The sequence below is a fragment of the Phalangium opilio genome, unplaced genomic scaffold, assembly GCF_054372755.1.
Source record: "Phalangium opilio isolate 3A_F unplaced genomic scaffold, DU_Popi_V2 ptg000209l_1, whole genome shotgun sequence".
In the NCBI taxonomy this organism is placed as follows: domain Eukaryota; kingdom Metazoa; phylum Arthropoda; class Arachnida; order Opiliones; family Phalangiidae; genus Phalangium; species Phalangium opilio.
The window spans coordinates 14,550,873-14,570,563 of record NW_028324217.1 but is presented as its reverse complement, the minus strand read 5'-3'; the positions used below and the strand labels follow the sequence as shown (position 1 = coordinate 14,570,563).

Genomic DNA, 19,691 nt, shown 5'->3' with positions numbered 1-19,691 from the left:
ATAAGGTTTATTTTATATTTTTCTTTCATTAAAATTTTACGTAAATTTCTTTCTTATCGTACCTTATTAGTTTCGTCTTCAGGGGATTTTGATACTAATGAATCTAAAGAAGTGGTGGATCCACTATAAGAACTTGTTTCTTCGTTAGATGCATTGACCGGCTCGTCAATTTTACTGGGTTTACTGGAGTTTATATCGGTGGTTTTTTTCGACAACTTATCGTCAACAATTTCTAATAAGTCGAAACCTTTGGAGACCAACTCATTGTAGCTACCAATCGCTTCTACTTCCCCCTAAGAGAATATTTAAAGTATAAAATTCGGAGTTTGTGATACACCGACAGATGACACTAAGCTGAGATCCTAAATTTTATCAATCATTGGAAGTGAGGAACTGAGTGCAAAACTAAGAAACTCTCTGTTCAACAGATCAACTCGGCTATAAAGTAGAGATGAGTCGGGTCGACTTTCTTTTCGACCCGACCCGGCCCGAGTCCAACTTTAAAATTATAAACTTAACCCGACCCGAAAATAAAATAAAAAATAAAAATCCGACCCGGCCCGACCCTATTAAATTTGTAAATGAGCACGACCCGACCCGACCCTATTAAATTTGTAAATGAGCCCGACCCGACCCTTCCCTATTAAATTTGAAAATGAATTCGACCCGACCCGACCCTATTAAATTTGAAAATGAATTCGACCCGACACAACCCTATTGAAAATGAGCCCGACCCGAAAAAAATAACTATAATCAAACCCGGCTCGGCCCGAACTTCTTAAATTTGAAAAGGAGAACGACCAAAATCTACCCAAATTTTTTATGGGATTTAAAAAACCCGTCCCGACCCGAAATTCACGAACGGGCTCGGATCGGAAACGGACCAAAAACCTCTGACGCATTAAAAATTCATTCAATAAAGGATTTATTTTCTCCAAAATCTTTTGGCCCAAAAGTAAGGCTGGATTGAGTCGTGCCATTCAGGTTAGTTCGACGTGGTCCAAGCGTTGACCCTGTGCTGCAAATTACACGTTCAAGCTAATAGCTATACAAAACCAATGTATGTCGTTTGTGCACTGAACGCATTTCGTTCAATTATTTGAGATTCCAATACAAAAAGATTCAAAACCAAGCTTGCCGAATCAACCGAGACGAGAGAAAGAATCATAAAAGTAGCCGGACCCTAGCCGTGAAACCGATAACCGAAAGGCCGTGCATTAACAGGGTTGCCAAGCTGTAAAATGTTTTTGTCAACTGTTACTGTTTTTCTACCCTCTTTTATGGAACGGAGTATTCCCGTATTTGATTTTTGAGCTTAGCATCTAGCGCGACGCGCCCTCCTCCCACTTTCACGCCCGAAACTTGTGAGACATGAGTTGTATTTTTTTCCACCCTTAATTTGTCGGGTTGGACCGCTGATCTATAAAAAGCCCGACCCGGACCCGACCCAATAGAAAGTGAACCCGACCCGATCCGGCCCGATTTTAATTTTAGGACATGAAAACCCTACCCGACCCGACCCACAAAATTTTGAAATTAATTTTGCCCGACCCGACCCGAAACGGGTTCGGGTCGGGTCGAAAAAGCCCGGTTAAATCGGGGGCCCGACTCGTCTCTACTATAAAGTAGAACAAGGATTTTGCATGTGGTCGACTCAAAATAATGTACATAAAGCCCTAAAAGCCCAGGTTCCGTCGTGTTTTCAGCATAGCTTGATTTAAGTTTTATGTCATGAAAAATTGTGGTTCATCAGTTTCAATACTATCAGTTTCATCATAAGTAAGATGAGACTAGAAGTTAAGAGCTCTAGCATTGGTAGTAGATCCTGGCACTAGTGAAGAAATTTGAGGATTTTATGCCGCTTTCATCGCGCCTACACTAGAGAGAAAAAAATTGGTTCCTACCCCCTTCCCCTCAACTTAAAGCCACGGAACACGGACGCGGGTGCTTGAACCTATTTCGGCCGTCTAACGCCACGAGCGTCTCACGTTTTGGACGGAAAATTCAGAAACCGCTACCAGAGGGCTACCGTTGGTGTGCTATCAAGAATATTCACTTTCGCCAAGTGAAAAATTGGTTAGCTCAGTACTAGTCCCATCTTACTTCTGGTTTCATGACAGACCAATTACTTGAAACCCCATTGAATGACACCTAAACTTCAATAACCATTATATTTTAGTAATTTTTCTCGTGTAAGATACACTTCAAGTAGGCATTAGGACAGAAAAAAAATGAAATATAGTCATAATAACGGAAACACTAATATATCATGAATTTCTACTCAAATTAGCCTTGAAATGGTTCCTTTAAAAGAAATTTCATACGTGTTTTAGTACAATGATTTTCTGGGCCGATTTTAAAAACTGAACTTGATGAGTAACCAGTATTCGAGCTTTAGTTTGTATTTCTCCATTAATACACCTAGAACGAAACGAAACATTTATTTAAGATTGGTGCGATGAAAAATTAGAGACGGGAAAATCTACTTAAACTCTTTTAAAAATTAGTAACCATTTGAAATTATTAAATATACCTTTCATTTCGCAGTTTATTCTTAAACGCCAGGCTTCGAAAATATTTTTGTCTTATTTTTTTTTAAAGAAAGCCTTTACTAAAATAACACAGTCTGATAAACCATGATATATCTTGTCTTTCTATTATAAACGTGAAAGTTTGCGAATTTGGATGCTTGATACTCAACCCCACTTAAACGGCTTAATGGATTTAGATAAAATTTGACTTTGAGGTAGACTACTATCTGGATTGAGATATTGGATACTTTTGGTCCCGATAGTATGTGGCTTCTGTTAATTTCGACGTTTCTGCGCTATTGCGTCGAAAATTAGTAAAAGATGTGTGACAATTGTTCTTTGTAATTTTAACATATATTAAGTGTCCGTGTAATTATTTCATTTTTTAAAACATTCCTTACTAACTTTTATAATTAATTCTTTCTTTTTTTTTCAAGTTTGTACGTTATTACGTCGAACTAACCAAGCTCATTTTTTAAATTAAAATATAGAACATGCTTTTCTCCGGTGAAACCTGTAGTACGTTGCAGTGATTTTTTGATTGCCATTCTGTTGGTTTTACTTTGCTTTGCTATTCTGATTTTTTCGCTTGCCTTATTATTTGGGAAATTAATCAACTCTTTTTCCCTCTATTTATTCTATATGTTTTCATACGATAATTTAAACCCTTTCGTTACTTTAATTAGTGTTTTATTACTGTTTTTTCAATCCTTTCACTTTGCTTTTGCGATTAAGGTTTTGTTGTTTGTTAGTTATAAATAATACCAACTAAGGCGCGTGTGGCAGCTAGTTCATTTATAAACCTGAAACTATGATCATATTTAAAGCCAGCATCACTTATAAAATTAATAAAAAAATAATATATTTTATATCACGAAATGGAATGCCAAAGTAGTAGTAAATAAATAAATACGATATGCAAAATAGTCGATGAGTTATGAAAACCTCAATTCCACCATGTTTTGCAAAATATTCACATTTTTTAAATTATAGGCGAAAATAGTATTTGCCCCAAATTTTGGATATTGTATGAATTACAGCACTGGCACCCTGGATTCGTATTTAATCATGCAAAAGACACATCTTTTTAAATTGATTTTTGTCTTTATTGGTGCAACGAGCGAAATGAAAGAAATGTATCGTTGGAAATGACCTTACTAATTTATTATCTCTTTTAAAAAAGCAATATGGTTATTATGAAGCAGAATATTTACTCGTCAAACAGGTGTTTCGCAACGGAGACATCGACGGCGCTCAATGGATCGTCCATCAAATACACGTCTGCATCCATATAAATGGCTCTCGCCAAATTAACTCTTGCTTTTTGTCCCCCACTTAATGAAACTCCTCTTTCACCGACCAAAGTTTGATCACCAAAAGGTAAATTAGCAATATCCTAAAAATATTTACATAAAATTCCAATAACGTCTAACATTAATACAGTTTAAATACCCTGTTAAGCGCGCATGCATGAAGAACTCTGGCGTATTTTTCTTTATCCATGGGTAGTCCAAAAAGTACATTTTGTTGAATAGTACCTCCATAAACCCACGGGTCTTGAGACGAATAGGCAACCTTTCCACGGATTTTTATATCTCCACTTACAGCTGGTAGTTCACCCAAAATTGACATCAATAAAGAAGACTAGAATTTTTTCACCAATGGAGAAATAGTTTACATATTAACTTTTAGGAAAATGAGTTGTTCCAATAACGTAATTATAGCTATGTTTATAAGTAAAAGTTCAGGCTTAATGTACTTATGGGCGACACTACGTTCCTTTGCCAACTGTTTTATGCACTTATATACTTGGGTCATTCCACACTGATTCGAACGACCATGTTACCGTTAGTCGGACAATCGTAATGAAATTTTACCCACGTTAACTTGCAACATTGGTGTTGAAAGCCCAAAATATTAATTAGAATCGAAAGTATAGGCTTTTGAAAATAACTCCCGTTTTTAAGCATGCGCCATGACCATATTCCTACCCCTAGACATAAGGTTGAATCACATTTTTCCAAATTGTTCAAATTACGTAATATTTTCAGATGTAGGGTAATATATCCAGTAGATTTCAATAGTGCTCACGATATACTTCAACGGTTCTCTCGCAAATAGGGGACCTTTCCAAAATTTAACTTTTAAGCAAAACTCTACTAAGGGGGTAACTTCGATCTTTTAGTTTTATAAGAAATTAATAGCTCTACACTTAAGCTTGAACTTGGTACCAGATTTGTTCGTTATATTTTGGTTCTAAGGCTCAGAAAACGTAAAAACCAAATTATAAGAAAAACATTTCTATTGCGCGAGGGAAACCATACCTATAACATAAGTGGATCATATTACAGCTTCCTAGGGAACTACAGTAATATGATCCACGTACGCCCATAAATAATGCTCGTGAATTGTCTAGGCACTTTTTTAACTTTCCCAAAAATGCCTAGAAATTTCCGCTTTATTTTTGTTGCACTTCATAAACCTGATAAATGAAGTCAGTTTCTTCTTGGATGGTTTCTATCTCTAAGGCAACATAACGTATTTCGCCTCTACTTATAGTCCCCAACAGAAATATCATCAAATTATACAAACGAGTTTTGCTTCGCAGTCCTTAAAAAACTGCATTTATACACAATCCGCGACACTTTTTCAAACCCACAAAGGGTCAGAAACTAGAAATTATTGTATGTTTTGCAATTTGAAATTAAGTTTAATCGATATGAGAAATTTGCTTTTAATTGCGTAGTTCAATTATTTGTTATGATTAAAACTTTTACAACAAAACGGGTGTAAATGCGGCGTTTCGAGATAAAGGGAGCTCAGATTTCCACATAAGAAATTATATAGAATCTGTTCCCGTAAAAACTTATCCCTGTCAAATAATTAAGGCCAAAAAATACAAAATGAGCTTTTAGCATTTTAATTTTTCAGGGTCGAACAGATAATAAGAACACTTATTTCAATTAAAATTTCGCTTTACTACTCCTAAAAGGAGATCCGTCATTATGGTTTGTGACAGTGTCGTATTTCTAACGTTTATCATACATTCAGAATAAGTGTTCTTATATATGTGTTGTTACACCCTGTACAAGTTTTAAACTTCAATTCGAACTAGTCATAATCGTCCTTGATTTAGCTCTTTGTTCCGAAACGCTGCATTTATACCCGTTTTTGTTGTAAAATTTCTAATCATAACAAATGTTTGAACTACGCAATTAAAAGCAAATTTCTCATATCGATTAAACTTAATTTCAAATTGCAATATATATAATAATTTCTAGCTTCAGGCCCTTTGTGGGTTTCAAAAAGTGTCGCGGATTGTGTATAAATGCAGTTTTTTAAGGACTGCGAAGCAAAACTCGTTTTTGTGTAATATCTGTTCCTTTTTTGGGAGAAACGTTATTTGGGAATAAATAAGTTCTGAAATAGTCAAACTCAATCGTCCAATTTTTTAAGACTGATTATATAGTATTTCACTAAATCGTAACTTACATTTGGAAATTGGAATGGACGAATAATACAATGCACTGTATAAAAACACACTATGCTAAATATTCGTTGAAACCATGTGAAAATTATAAAAATTCTCCAGCTATTTCTTTGTGATCATTTAACCTTAGGCTTAGAAAGACAAAAAATAGGCCCAAAAAGTTTTAAAAAAATCACGTGAACTTAATTAGAGAATCAAAATGGTGAAATTAAGCGCGAGATTTGAATTGAAACTTTTATTAAAAGCAGCTCGTGCTGGTGCGTGAGCTAGCGCGTGGTTTAAAAATATATTTTTGAAACCTATACAAAAAGTCCAAGTTAACCTTACACTACGAGAAATGAGATACTATACCTTTTCAGCCTTTGCTAGTGCTGTAAAGTTAGGCTGTGAAAAAAGTGTACCCCCTTGGTCGCGAAACCTTGGGTCTAACTCGCAAAAATATTTCCACCTCGTAATGTTAAGCTCCATAGAGTTTAACATTACGATTTCGGATTGAGTGTATTCACGTTGACACCAACATCCTCAACTATTGCGGCCATAAAATTTGTACTAAACGAATCACGTGACAGTCTGCACATTTGTATTTCACTGTATGATGTGAGAATTAATTTATGGTGGCTTCGAGTGCCAGCGACAGTACAAGTCTTGGAAAGACGTACCTCAAGAGATAGTTGATGGAATTTAATATCCTCTTTGGAAATGCAGGAAAATTAAATACTAAAAATGATGTTTTTTGGCTGACAATTCATATAATTATAAAGGCATTAATATTTGAACAGTTTCGGTGTTTTGCACGGGATACCAATGCCAAGGCTTTTACCATACGAATTTATAGTTAAGAAATTTCATTCTGTGGCTAGACCAAAATCTGAATAGAGGAAACCTAAATTTGCTAATTTTTTTGCAGTTTTTGTACTTCAAAGCAGCTTCATCGCTAAAGTATTTCAGATCTGTGTGTATAAAAACCTTAATGTAAAATAGCATGTACTTGATGAAGCCGTTAACGGTAGTGTTGCAATAGTTGAGGATCTTGACGCCAACGTGAATACACTTACATTTGATGAACCTTCTGATGGGGACTACGTAGCGGCCAGATACGATCAGTGGTATGGGGCCTTAGTGACAGATGCCATCAAAGAATAAAATGACTTCCTTTATAAGCTATATGAAGTGCGACAAAGTTAAGCGGAAATTTCTAGACCTATTTTGGGAAGTTAAAAATTTTCAAAATATGCCTAGAAAAATGCACAAGAATTTTTATAGCTAAATAATGATTTCAAACGCTAAATAAAAAATATTTTACTAAAATTTGGTTTTTTACGTTTTTTGAGCCTTAGAACCAAAATATCACGAAACAATGTGGTTTCAAACTCAAACCTAGGTATAAGGCTATCGATAGCTTCTAAAAACTAAAAAATCCAAGTTAACCCCTTTGTAGAGTTGATCTTCAAAATTCACCCGTGCTTGGCAAAATTTTGGAAAGGACCCTTATTTGCGAGTGAACCATTAAAGTTAAAGATATATCGTTTGCACTATTGAAATCTACTGGCAATATTACCCTATATCAGATAGTATTATGAAAGTTGACCAAACTGGAAAAAACGTTATTTAACATTATGCTTAGGGGTAGGAATATGGTCATGGCGTAGACCCAAAAACAGAAGTTATTTTCAAAAGCCTCTACTTTCGACTCTAATTAGTAATCTGGACTAAAATGTGGGATTTTACCATCGCATAGTTCGGCCGACCCATGGTAGCATGGTCTTTTGAATCGGTGTGGAATTAAATGTAGCAATATTGCTAAATTGATCAGAGATGGGCCGATACCGATCCCATATCGATACCGATATGGGATCGGTATCGGCCCATCTCTACAACCTATGTTATTGCATCTATTTTCTTATTGATATCGGTTTATATATCGGTATCGGTTTAATATCGGTTTATTCGAAGGATCGGGTAAAATATCGGTATCGGTACGTATCGGTTTCTCAATTATCGAATGATATCGGTATCGGTTAAAACTGGTATCGGCCCATCTCTAAAATTTAATCCCGCAGGATTAAACTGTGAGACTTTAATATTTAAGGAGTTAAAATCTTCGAGTGGCTTAGGAAGTTCTAAAACCTGTTTTTAGGAGTTATACTAATAAAACGGCATTTTAAATATATGCAACTTTTTCGATATAGCTGAATTGAATTTTTAAGCCCAAGACAATACTTCTTAGCGACGGTGTATTTAGACATTTTCTATATGGTATTGTAGATAGGTCTTACCTTTCCACATCCGACAGATCCAACTATAGCCCAAAGCTCCCCTGGACGGACACTCATTGTTATTTCTTTTAAGTTCCTTTCTTCGGATTCCTTTTCAAAAAGGTCTTGATTATTCTTAATTGCATGTATCTACTTAGACATTATTACTTCATCCCATTTGGCTGAGACTTCATTCATCCATACACCACATTTATCAGCCGGATAATTATCAATATGATCTACTCTTGATCCATCGTTTTTTTCTTCCAATTCCAAAAAATCCTGAAAATTTTAGAAATTTAAATAAATCAGCCTTCATAATGTTATTACAATTTGAAATCAGAATATATCTGCTGTAGAACAATATTTTCTACCGCATTAATTATTTAATTTTCTAGTGTCCGTTGGTAAATCTTTAAATCGCGAAACATTTATTACCTTCAAGTTAAATGGTGTTACATAAATTTTGCGAAATTTGTTTACAACGGCCGATACTTATCTAGTATCAATTATCTCTGATAATGTTTTCTGATTTCAAATCTTTCTCCTACATTGTATTATAAGAAGCACTTAATCAACCAACTTGAATTCTTGACAGAGATATGGAGCACTCGGCCCAACATGTGATTGCCAATGGGAAGAAAAATGTCATCGCCAGTCGTAAATTATTGTACAAACTTATGCTCACGAAGACAGCTTCCGCTGTCAATGTGTTTCCTAGCAAGATGAAAGCCACGAAGCAAACAAACACAGTGATTTTTGAAGCCCCGAAAAAAACAGCAATGTTTAAACCTCTTAGAATGGATGTCTTTCGAATTTGTTCAACTTCTTTCCTATAACATAAATTTTTTTGTTAGTTCGGAGCACTGTAGGATGTTCGATAAATCTCGCCAAACTGGAAATATCGAGGTCAACATTATCCACATGTGGATCCTCATTTATGTATAGGCAAAAACGGATTTATGGGATAAGAACGTCGGAGTTAGCGAATTCACTCCCCATCCTCGCATACTTTATTGAGAAACTTCGTCTGCTTATATTTTGACTCCACCCACAAATTCTGTATAAAGCTACTTCTAGAGATCGAATTTGTGGGTGAAGTCAAAATATAAGCAGACGAAGTTTCTCAATAAAGTATGCGAGGATGGTACTAGAGGCTAAAGCTATGATCCGACGTTCTTATCCCATAAATCCGTTTTTGGTATAGGCAATAAACTTTGAATTGCAAACTTTAGCAAAACATTTGGCACGGAAAGCTGTTTGAAAATTGTGGGATTTTGTTCAATTCTTACTTTCTGGCTGAACTTAGCATTTTAGCGAACGCATATTCCCAAGTGTACATTTTTATGACTCTCATACCGGCAACGATTTCGTTCATTAATCGTACCCTTTCGTCCGTTAGAATGGCCGTTTTAGACCTGGTTAAATCAAATATGGATTTCATTTAGAAAACTTGACTCTCTCAAAATGAGTAACAGCAGGAATTTATGGAGGGGGTTGGAATGGCTAAAGAGGCTCCCGGTGTTCCCTTGATGGTGGAAACATATGGCGAGGCCTTATTTATTTTTTTTTTAAGTGTAGCTCCTCCAACATGGTCTGCTTAGCCATCACCTGAAGGCGGTAAATGTCTAGTCGTTTCAAACTAGGGACCGAGCGGATCGAGGGTGCACTCTAAAAAAATGGGCTGTGCTTTAACAGATTTAAAAGTAGTTTATATGGGTCCAAATTTGACACCGTTACAGGTGTTCATTTACGCCCCTGAAAGGGTTTAATAACACTTATTTGAGCAATTGGTGTTAAAGATAAGAATAAAATGGTGCAATAGAGGTGTAGTTTAACACCTTTTTAACTCTTACATCGAACTAAAAGTTAATTTTTTACTCTCATATGAGTGTTGTGCAATTCCTTCAAAGGTGTAGAATAGCACCTTTCCGAGTTTAAATAACGTTTTTAAGAGTGTAGCATAACACGTTTCTGAGTGACGCATAACACCTTTCAGAGTGTCGTATAATACCTTTCAGAGTGTCGTATAACACCTTTAAGAGTGTCGCATAACACCTTTAAGAGTGTCGCATAACACCTTTAAGAATGTTTGATTTATTCGCGAATAGCGCTATATTCATAGCAAGGTTTCACTTTGAGAGAACTTAAGAGGACGGTTTTAACATGCAGAGCTATACCCCTTTAGGCAAGGGTAGTTCTCTCATGCAATGTGAAACTGCATAAAATCCAGCGTGAAACACCGACTTAATAACTTCTGAAAAGGCAGAAAGTTTTAAATTAGTATAAATGCATAGGGTGTTAAATTGGTTTTGGAGGCTATAATATCCCAGCAGTAGATACAGACGAACTCGTTAAATTTAACAATCTCTTTTCACGAAGAGCTTTTCGAACACCAGAAACGCGTTTGACCTAATCTACTCTAAAATATTAAAAAAAAAACCATTTTCTACTCTAGTTTTTCTCAAAATAAAGATAAGACATGTCACAAAAGCATGTTCCCCACAAGTTGGCCTCTCAAGCTGGCGTCTATAGTCCATAACGGTGGAACGAATTCTACGCTACACCGCGGCCACAGGTCTCTTCAAGGCCTGAATATGTGGGTGCACAATATGCCTCTGGCATCGGTACAAGGATGTGAGCCCCCCCTCTCCCCAATAGTAACAATAATAATAATAGTCGCCCTACTGTGAGGCCAGTACCTAACCTAGTCTCGTTTTTTTAGTGTCACACAATACGCGTAACACTTTCAAGAGTGCAATATCGTTGCTAGGGCTTGAAATTTGGGGGGCTTAATCTTATTATTCGTATATTAAAGATATACAAACTTTTATGGATAAAGAGTACGGAACCGAGTTATTGACTATGAGACAATTGTGGATGAAAGAATTTCACTCGTCTTTTTTAAGTTTAGTTTTCGTTTGCTTTTAGTCCCCACTACTGTTTGATATTGAAATTCATCTCTACAAAGATGAAACTTAATAAACTTTTCATTATAATTTTGATACTATATTGTTAAAGAATTTTAGGGGGCTACGAGGAATTTTTTGGTATAGTTTACAGATTCTTTTGAGGGGGCTAACTTTGAAATCTGGGGGCGCTATAGCCCCCATAAAAGGCCTAGCGACGCCACTGTGAGAGTGTCGCATAACGCTTTTAAGAGTGTCACCTAACACGTTTAGCAGTGCTTTATGAATGTACAATACCATCGGATTACCAATTTCCTTGTTAATTTTATTTAAAGGATAAAAATATATTCTTTCATGAATATCATCTTTAAAAAAACGTTTAAAAATTAAGGTTTTCAATAATTTTTTACTGTTCGGATTGACTTTAATATTAAAACATTAATGAAAATGAAAGACTTTTTCTAAGAAACCCGCAGTATACTATAATTTTACATGTTTAATTTCAAAACGGTGTTTTAATAGTGTTATTTTACACCAAATTTACACTTTAAATTGGCCCCTAAAAACTCAAGGTAATAAAACTCTCTTTTGGGTGTTCTTACGGTGTTTACACCATTTTAACACTTTTTTAACACTTCCATTTCTTAGAGTGTGGAGTTAGCAGAAGAATTTTCACTTTTTGGCAGCCAATGAAAATATTTAGCGGGAAATAATCGTATTTCGTCAGTCTATGACGTCGCTAACATAAAATAAGCCACGCCAGATGTTTCCAAGATCATTTCACGCCTATTATGATTTGACCTTAGCCATTCCAACTCCCCTCCATTCATTCCTGGTAACAGTCATATTTTATTTTTTTATTTGACACTTGCCTTAGTTTGGAAAAGAGTGTTCCCATAACTGATTGAAATGGAATGAACATTAGTAATACCAAGAGACCAAATAGACACGAAACACCCAAATGAGGCCACAGAACACCAATCACTACCAAAGTTTGTATTGGACCAATAACGATAAATGGTAAAAACATAACGGCCATATCAAATCTGTTGACATCATTGGATAGCAGATTTACCATTTGGCCAATGGTTGTTTTACCCATGGCTTTTTGACTTAATTTCAATGCCTACAAATTAAATCTAATTAGATTTAATGAGACGCTTTATTTATGATTTACCTTTTTGTATATTAAAGTGCATGAAGCGATTCTGACCCGCATTCCTGGTATTACTAAAGCCAATACAATATGGTGGTAGAACAAAACCTGTATTAGACCAAAAAGACACACGCCGGCAGCCGACAAGTACCCTTCTGTATCAGTCATGGTATTGGGAATGCTGTAGTAACGTATTAGCCAACCAAGGCAGACTGGTTGCATGACACGAACACCACATTCCTTAAAATGGACAAGACTTATTTGGTATGGTATATTTCAAATATTAAACAAATGTTTTTTTTTGGCTACATGTTGGGTTTCATAACAATAACGTAACTTATAGGAAAGGAGTTTTGCGTGGCTTTGGGAGTATTATTTTGTCCCTTGGATACACGAAAAGAAATTGATACTTCATAACGTAAAGGGAACTCGCAAATATTTCGGGTCTTTGGCAGTACAAAAGTCGTACTAAAAGCACTGATTGTATATTCTGCAATCAATCAAGTTTAAAAATTATTTAAATATCATTTAAAAAGTGTTGGAAAATTTTAACAGTTGAGGAATTCCACCATTATTTGCTCGTTCCTAATCACTAAACATTTCCCACGACGGGCCAGTCACTTAATTTACTCGGTGTAAAGGACTGTAGTAAAAGGTATTACGCGTAATCTGTAGGTTTCCTACCCTTTAAAGTGTTTAAATGGTTACTCGTAATTCGTAATAAGTGTACAGAGAGTGCTTAGCCCCTCGATTATACATAATTTTATTGCTTTCCATTGTGATACGTTTGAAGTGGTATCGAAAATATTCGCTATCAGTTCCTATTGTCATAGAATAATATGGTATTGAGAAGAAATATTTGGTACAATATTTGTCGTGGCACGCAACTTTACCTTGTAATATACGTGGCCAACTTCCTCGGGTATTAGTTATACTCTTGAAAACGTAAAAGGCGAAAATGTTTGTTGACATTAATTGAAAGCTTTTACACTACTGTAAAGCTTACATTTTTAAAATAGCTTATACAGGATGGAACAGATCAGCCAAACACTTTTTTGAATACAATATAGTAGTTTTTATTGCAATTGTATATAAGGTTTAACTTGACTCCTTTGTCTCAATGCAACTCAAACTTCATAAAAAGAGGTGCCAATGAAAATTGATAAAAATGTGCCTTTCTATACTAGGGACAATTTTAACTTGGGAGCACTCCACTGAATTTTTTCTTTGGTGGTTTTTATATCTGAGAAATCATTTTATTCGGGATTAATCTGCCATCCTAAAAGCATTCTGGTTATCGTATCTCTTATGGTTAATTTATGAAGAACAGACACATTGGCTTAAAGCGAGACAAACATTTTCCCAACTTTTTAAAGAGCAGTGAAAGCACATCTTTATCGATTGTGGATTTTAAAGTGCTTCGATGAAGTAAGAAGGTTTCTGTTTTCTAGTACATATTAACTAAAGAAAAGAAGCAGAAATGTTTTAGATGTTAACTGGTAGCAGCGGTTGGATCATTAAAAACACATCTACTAGATTGTAAACGATAGTGAAGGAAGTCTATTTAAACTAAAATCCTGTCTTTCGAATAATACAGCTTGCCTAAATACAGGGTGTTTCAGCTAATATAAAAACTAAAGAAAGATGAGTGAAAAGTCAATACCAAAAATGGTAATTAATTTCAAAGACAGACAAAGCTTTTAACGCCGAATAAGATATACATCTTATTCGGCGTTAAAAGCTTTGTCTGTCTTTGAAATTAATAACCATTTTTGGTATTGACTTTTCACTCGTCTTTCTTTAGTTTTTATATTAGCTTCTGATGGCCATTTATCACAGATCGAAATCAAACACCTCATACTACCCAAAATGAAACTTACAATAATCAAAACACCAAAGCACTGCAGGAAGTAACTTGCCCCGAAAGCTCTCATAACTGCAGATCTGAAACTAGCTTTGTCTTTTTTCTTTGTTCTTTGCATTTTCACTTCATTTCGCCATTCTCTACAGGTAATATATAGTAAATATTAAAACTATATTCAAATATAATTGTGTAATTTGAGACCGGTTAAGAAAATTTGGAATAATTAGTTAAGGAAACTTTAATATTCAAACGATTCTTGGTTATTTAGGTCCACTGAATCTCACCAGTTTACCGGCCTTAGACAATTGAGAGATCAATATGCATGTCAAGAATATACCAACCGCTCTCACAATCGCCTTTTATTTTGCTCAATACGAGTTTCGAAGTAGTATTGCTGTCAACTGTCACTTTCGGTCCCCATTGCAGTTTTTAAATCTTCAATAGTTTATATTTGAAACTGATTCTTACCTTTCTAATTTTATTCCTAGGACTTCTGAGCCTTCGGTGGTGGGACAATCATACAGATCCTCTTCGTTCAGTTCTTTACTCCATCCAAGTCTGAATGTCGGTAATGTCCACCTTTAAAGGGTATGATAAGCTTTATATGAAAAAAAAAACTTTCATTCATTTAACAAAATGTCTTTCAAAAAATTTTAAAAAAATATAATTTATTTAACTCTCCAATTTGAAGTTATTTGAAATTTGTATTTGAATTTACTGTATAAAATTCCTATTTATAAAATAGGCTGCTATATTACCAAAGTTAAGAATCTGACGTCTGCAACTTGTTATTAAATAGGTGGTATTTGGGGCGGAGTCCCAGAGTGCCAAATAAGCCAGACTCCTCAGCACCACCATCATATGAAGTGTTTTTGAATTAATTATTTTAAAAACATGGCGGTTACCTTTTTGAAGACTACTTATCTAAGTTTGCCAACTGTTTTATTTTTAAACTCGAGAAGTGAATCTGATAATCCTTCTGGATTATATTCAGAACAGTCATTTGTTAAGTGAGCTGAACATACGAAAGATCTAGCTGTCAGCCTGTGGGTTCTTAGTTTGGTCTATCAATATTTTCTGAGCATTTTTCTGCTAATGAAGTTTCTTTATAAAGCATATGAAACAAAATATAGGTATTTAAGTTTTTGTTTTTAGCCCGACGAACTACACAAGTCGAACTCGATTCAGAAATTTACGAAATTTATTTTTTATTTGGTTTATTTACCCAGGAACTAGAAAGTACATACTACAAACAAGCAAAGGTAAATAGTAACTGACGTAACCTCAATTCTGAGTCCACGACTCCACACGCTTCGCGCCTAAGAATCCGGCGAACCCCCGTTTTCCCTCGCTTTTTTGGTTCAATCAAGCTAGTATGTGGGTAATGTCAAAACACTTTAAATTAGCTTAGAGTATAGAAACGCTTCTTAAATTCAATTAAAAAGTTGTCATTTAGAAATTAGAGACTCGATAGTGTTTAGACAATTTTAGATATAAAATATGACATGACATTAAAGCTGTCCATAACTTGATATTTTCTAGCTGTTACAAATATAGGCTTTCATACTTTTAACCCCTCCGAGTTGAGATGTCGTCAATAAAAGGTATTACACTGGATGGATCTGTGTATCTGTCAAATCTAAGCAAACTTGTTCGCAATTTCCAGAAATTTGGAAAATTGTACTATATTACATTTTCTATCCTACTTAAGCGTCAATCATTAAAGGGAGGGTGAAGTAGAAAATCAAGTAATTTTTTTATCGATTCTCCTACTAATTATAAGACCAGTCTGCATAGTGAAACATTCAGGAAATACTTCCGAATGATTTTAAAATTCAAATTAGGTTCAGATTTTAAGGATAATTTTGAAGAAGGTCCTCCGACCAATCGCGTAACGCCTTGCCTTTTTATTAACAAACTTCGCGCGCGAATTTTGTCAAATCTGGTGACAAATTTCATTCAACACGGAACATGCCACGAGAATTTTTTTTATAAAAAAGCAGAGCGTTACGCGATTGGCCGGAGGACCTTCTTCAAAATTATCCTTAAAATCTGGACCTAATTTGAATTTTAAAATCATTCGGAAGTATTTCCTGAATGTTTCACTATTCAGACTGGTCTTATAATTAGTAGGAGAATCGATAAAAAATCACCTGATTTTCTACTTCACCCTCCCTTTAAGGGGACAATAATCCTTTATGGGCTAGCTATCGGCTAATTCAATCATTCATTAGATATCATTTATCCCACTTTGATACCAATCTGTACTCACTGGCATCTAACAGCACCGTTATGCTTTAGCACAAAGACGTAAATCTGTACTTGTTGGTTTTCAAACAAACAATCATCCAATGGATTTTCGGCTATTCCACACCAATCTGCAACACTGGCTTCTAATCCATTATCATCGTTAGGGTTAAGACGTAACCTTCGATCGGCTAGGGTAACGAGAAATGTTCAGCCTTCCAATGGCAGGGCTTCCATCAAAGGTTCAAACAATTGTGCTTTTTCTTATTTTTTATACGGAATCAAACGCCCTAAAGTTAAAACCAATCGTGAAACTGGGATTGGCTAGAAGTCAAACGTCGACAATAGCTATGTTTCAAATGATTTTAAGAATAGCGATTCTTAAAACGATTTTACTACAATCACAATAATTAAAATCAATTGTATTCATAAAATCTTGTAAAAAAAACTCGTTCTTCGGAACGACACCCGTCAAAGTTTATAAAGTACGAGTAACGAAGGGCACATATAAAGTCGAAACACACATACTAATTTCAAAATTAATATAAAGCTAGTAATTAAAACATGTCGCCATTGAATTAGAAATCATAGACAACCTCTTCAAAGTTAATATATGACGAGGAATTACATCGTTTCCCTGAAAGGTTAATGAAAGCTGAGTAGAGATAATTTTTATAATAAAGCGGATATTAAATAATAAAACGGTTAGTTATCGAGGGGAAAGTAATAATTTGTCTTCATGTGAAAAATGACGAAACAAAACATTGGACCGATATTAGTTTAAAAGTAATAGTTAAATTTACTCGCAATTGAAAATATATATAGTTCTGAAAACTAAGCACGATACTTTATAACATAAATCACCATAATTAACTATAAATAAGCATATTATTTGACCAACTTATACTTTGGTGGATTTGGTTGAACTTAATGATTGCCTACTTCTGTCATACTTGTACTTATGCAACTTTAATGTAAATAACCTTTTGTTTTGTATAATGATTGAAGTATGAATCAAAAATGGAAAATATTCTTCGAAAATACCTCAGAGAATTAAAAGTTATTACCGAAAGAGTTACTTGTAATTTTCTAAATTAAATACTATTGTTAAATTTAAGTAGAAATCCTAGTGTGCACTGCACTAATAACACCGCCGCCAATTATTTAAATACAAAGATATGTATTATATTTAAGCAGATTCCACCGCAGTAATTAAGAAACAAAACTACAAAGTTTCAAGTAAACTTTAATTTGCTGACTGATTTGAGGTACAGTTGCACGTTGCTAGATGGTGTGACGGTAGAATGCGCCTTAAGCACCCCATACCGATAGAAGGCGCTGGCGTCTGACCTTTGACCTCGCCCTTGCCTCTCATTGGTATAAGAGGAGAGGAAGAAGCGTGGGCAGGGGAGTCGCGGTACGGTCGCCAGAGAACGATATTAATTATAACTCGCTGAGTAGGCTAAAGGAGTCGGAAGTTTATATATAACCGTACTAAATTGAGTAACCACGACGGACAAAGAATAAAGCATTGAGAAATAACGTACAATCTATAACAAGGTTCATTCTTAAGGACTTAATATACACTTGAAGAAGTAACAATGAGAAAGAGTTAATCTAGTCTTGTAGAAATAACAATTATAAGGACCTAGTCTTGAAGAAATAACTATTATAAGGACTTAATCTAGTCTTGAAGAAATAACAATTATAAGGACTTAATCTAGTCTTGAAGAAATAACAATTATAAGGACTTAATCTAGTCTTGAAGAAATAACAATTATTAGAACTTAATCTAGTCTTGAAGAAATAACAATTATAAGAACTTAATCTATTCTTGAAGAAATAACAATTATAAGAACTTAATCTATTCTTGAAGAAATAAAATGGAAAAGGATAATTTAGCCTTAATCACAGGACTTAAATTCATACTAAAATTAGTCTTAGGCCTATAGGCAAACAAAAATAACCTCACAGATGAAGTCTTTTAAATGTCTCTTTTTCTAAGTTTTAAATTAGCCTCCTTTAACGTTAATTTAAACGATCGTTTTGGACTATTAAACACAAAAATGAGACTTAAGCTGTGATTTAGTCTAGTCAGGGATAGATTTAAATTTAGAAGTAGGAATGGAGAACAGAGTAATCTGGGCGCGAATCAAATTCACGGACCTCCTTCCACGGGACGGAGGGGTATGAAAGAAGAGGCGGATTATAGCGACAGAGGTAAAAGGGAGTTACGGGTATTTTTCGCCTTCCCCGTCAGCAACGTCATCAAAACGTAGTTTAAGTGAGCCAATAAGATAATTTAAACTTTTCTTTACGTGTTGGAGGGAGGGGCTCCATGCTGGGCTATGAGTCGGACTGCAGTAAATACTAACCGTTCTCCATTCCTACTTCTAAAATTAAATCTCTCCCTGGTCTAGTCTTATTTCGAATTTGCAACATGCAATCCTCAATTTCGGTTAGGGTAAATACTATAAATGATTTTTCGAAAATGTTTTGAACGAAAGAAAATGAATGTTCCGCAGGGAAAGTAAATCTTAGGTCATCTTCAATAGAACGAGAAGAAATTTAAAGCCTTGGAGTCAAATTAGTAATTAACTATGATTCATACATACCAGAATATATAACGCGAAAATATACCAGCTTTATCCCATGGGTGAGGTTTTTCTCCTTGCTGTCTTACACTCATGATTTAATAGCGTTTTTCTTCTTTACTATATCAAAAAATAAAACTTTACGAAGCTCACGTTTAACCTTCCACGATTCTCAACTAACTCTTAGCTTTTAGTGACTAAACTCGAGCGACGGAATTATCTTTTCAGATAAAACCTTATCTAGATTTAAAATTATACATCCTACTACAGAACTGCAAGTATTACTACTAAGCTTCACGATAAAATCCGCTATTTATCAAATTTCTAGAAGAGAGGCGTTTTTTAATATTTACAAAGAGATTTTTGAGGTCATGTTGTACACCCGGTGGTTTTTGATCTAAATTCCGTAAAAACTGATAAACCAAGGTCTTTCAAAATTGGTAGACGCGTTCCTGGGCGGGATCGCAAATACAAGAAAACTATATTTTCTTTATTGTGTGAAATTGTGTTTGTTAAATTGCTAGTGCATTTAGTAACCGAAAGTTGGGAAAACTAAAATACTAGTTCATGAATGGCGCTTAAGTGAGATAGATAAAAACGGATGCCGTTGAGACTTGAGAGAGCTGCTAATAGACATTTTCACCG

At 34.9% G+C, this 19,691-nt stretch overlaps 1 protein-coding gene across 8 annotated transcripts in view; it reads right to left on the bottom strand.

Annotated features, from left to right (window-relative positions):
* The window catches only part of LOC149620782 (ATP-binding cassette sub-family C member 4-like), a 30,485-nt gene extending 11,220 nt beyond the window's left edge, over nt 1–19,265 (bottom strand). Inside the window, exons 1-14 of one of the 8 annotated variants that reach the window (XM_089853916.1) lie at nt 19,068–19,225; nt 16,478–16,742; nt 14,674–14,784; nt 14,222–14,345; nt 12,363–12,581; nt 12,058–12,311; nt 9,569–9,694; nt 8,860–9,109; nt 8,445–8,558; nt 8,298–8,387; nt 3,984–4,175; nt 3,746–3,927; nt 2,325–2,421; nt 63–293 (exon numbers count right to left, since the gene is read on the bottom strand). In XM_089853916.1, the coding sequence (XP_089710042.1) occupies nt 63–293; nt 2,325–2,421; nt 3,746–3,927; nt 3,984–4,175; nt 8,298–8,387; nt 8,445–8,558; nt 8,860–9,109; nt 9,569–9,694; nt 12,058–12,311; nt 12,363–12,581; nt 14,222–14,323 (1,857 nt within the window). In that variant the 5' untranslated portion in view covers nt 14,324–14,345; nt 14,674–14,784; nt 16,478–16,742; nt 19,068–19,225. Of the gene's footprint in view, nt 1–62; nt 294–2,324; nt 2,422–3,745; nt 3,928–3,983; nt 4,176–8,297; nt 8,388–8,444; nt 8,559–8,859; nt 9,110–9,568; nt 9,948–10,334; nt 10,526–12,057; nt 12,312–12,362; nt 13,163–13,234; nt 13,985–14,221; nt 14,346–14,673; nt 14,785–16,477; nt 16,743–19,067 lie in introns of those variants that run through there. The other 7 variants (XM_089853915.1, XM_089853918.1, XM_089853919.1 and 4 more) reach the window with 7 other exon arrangements.
* Nucleotides 19,266–19,691: the final 426 nt, after the last annotated feature.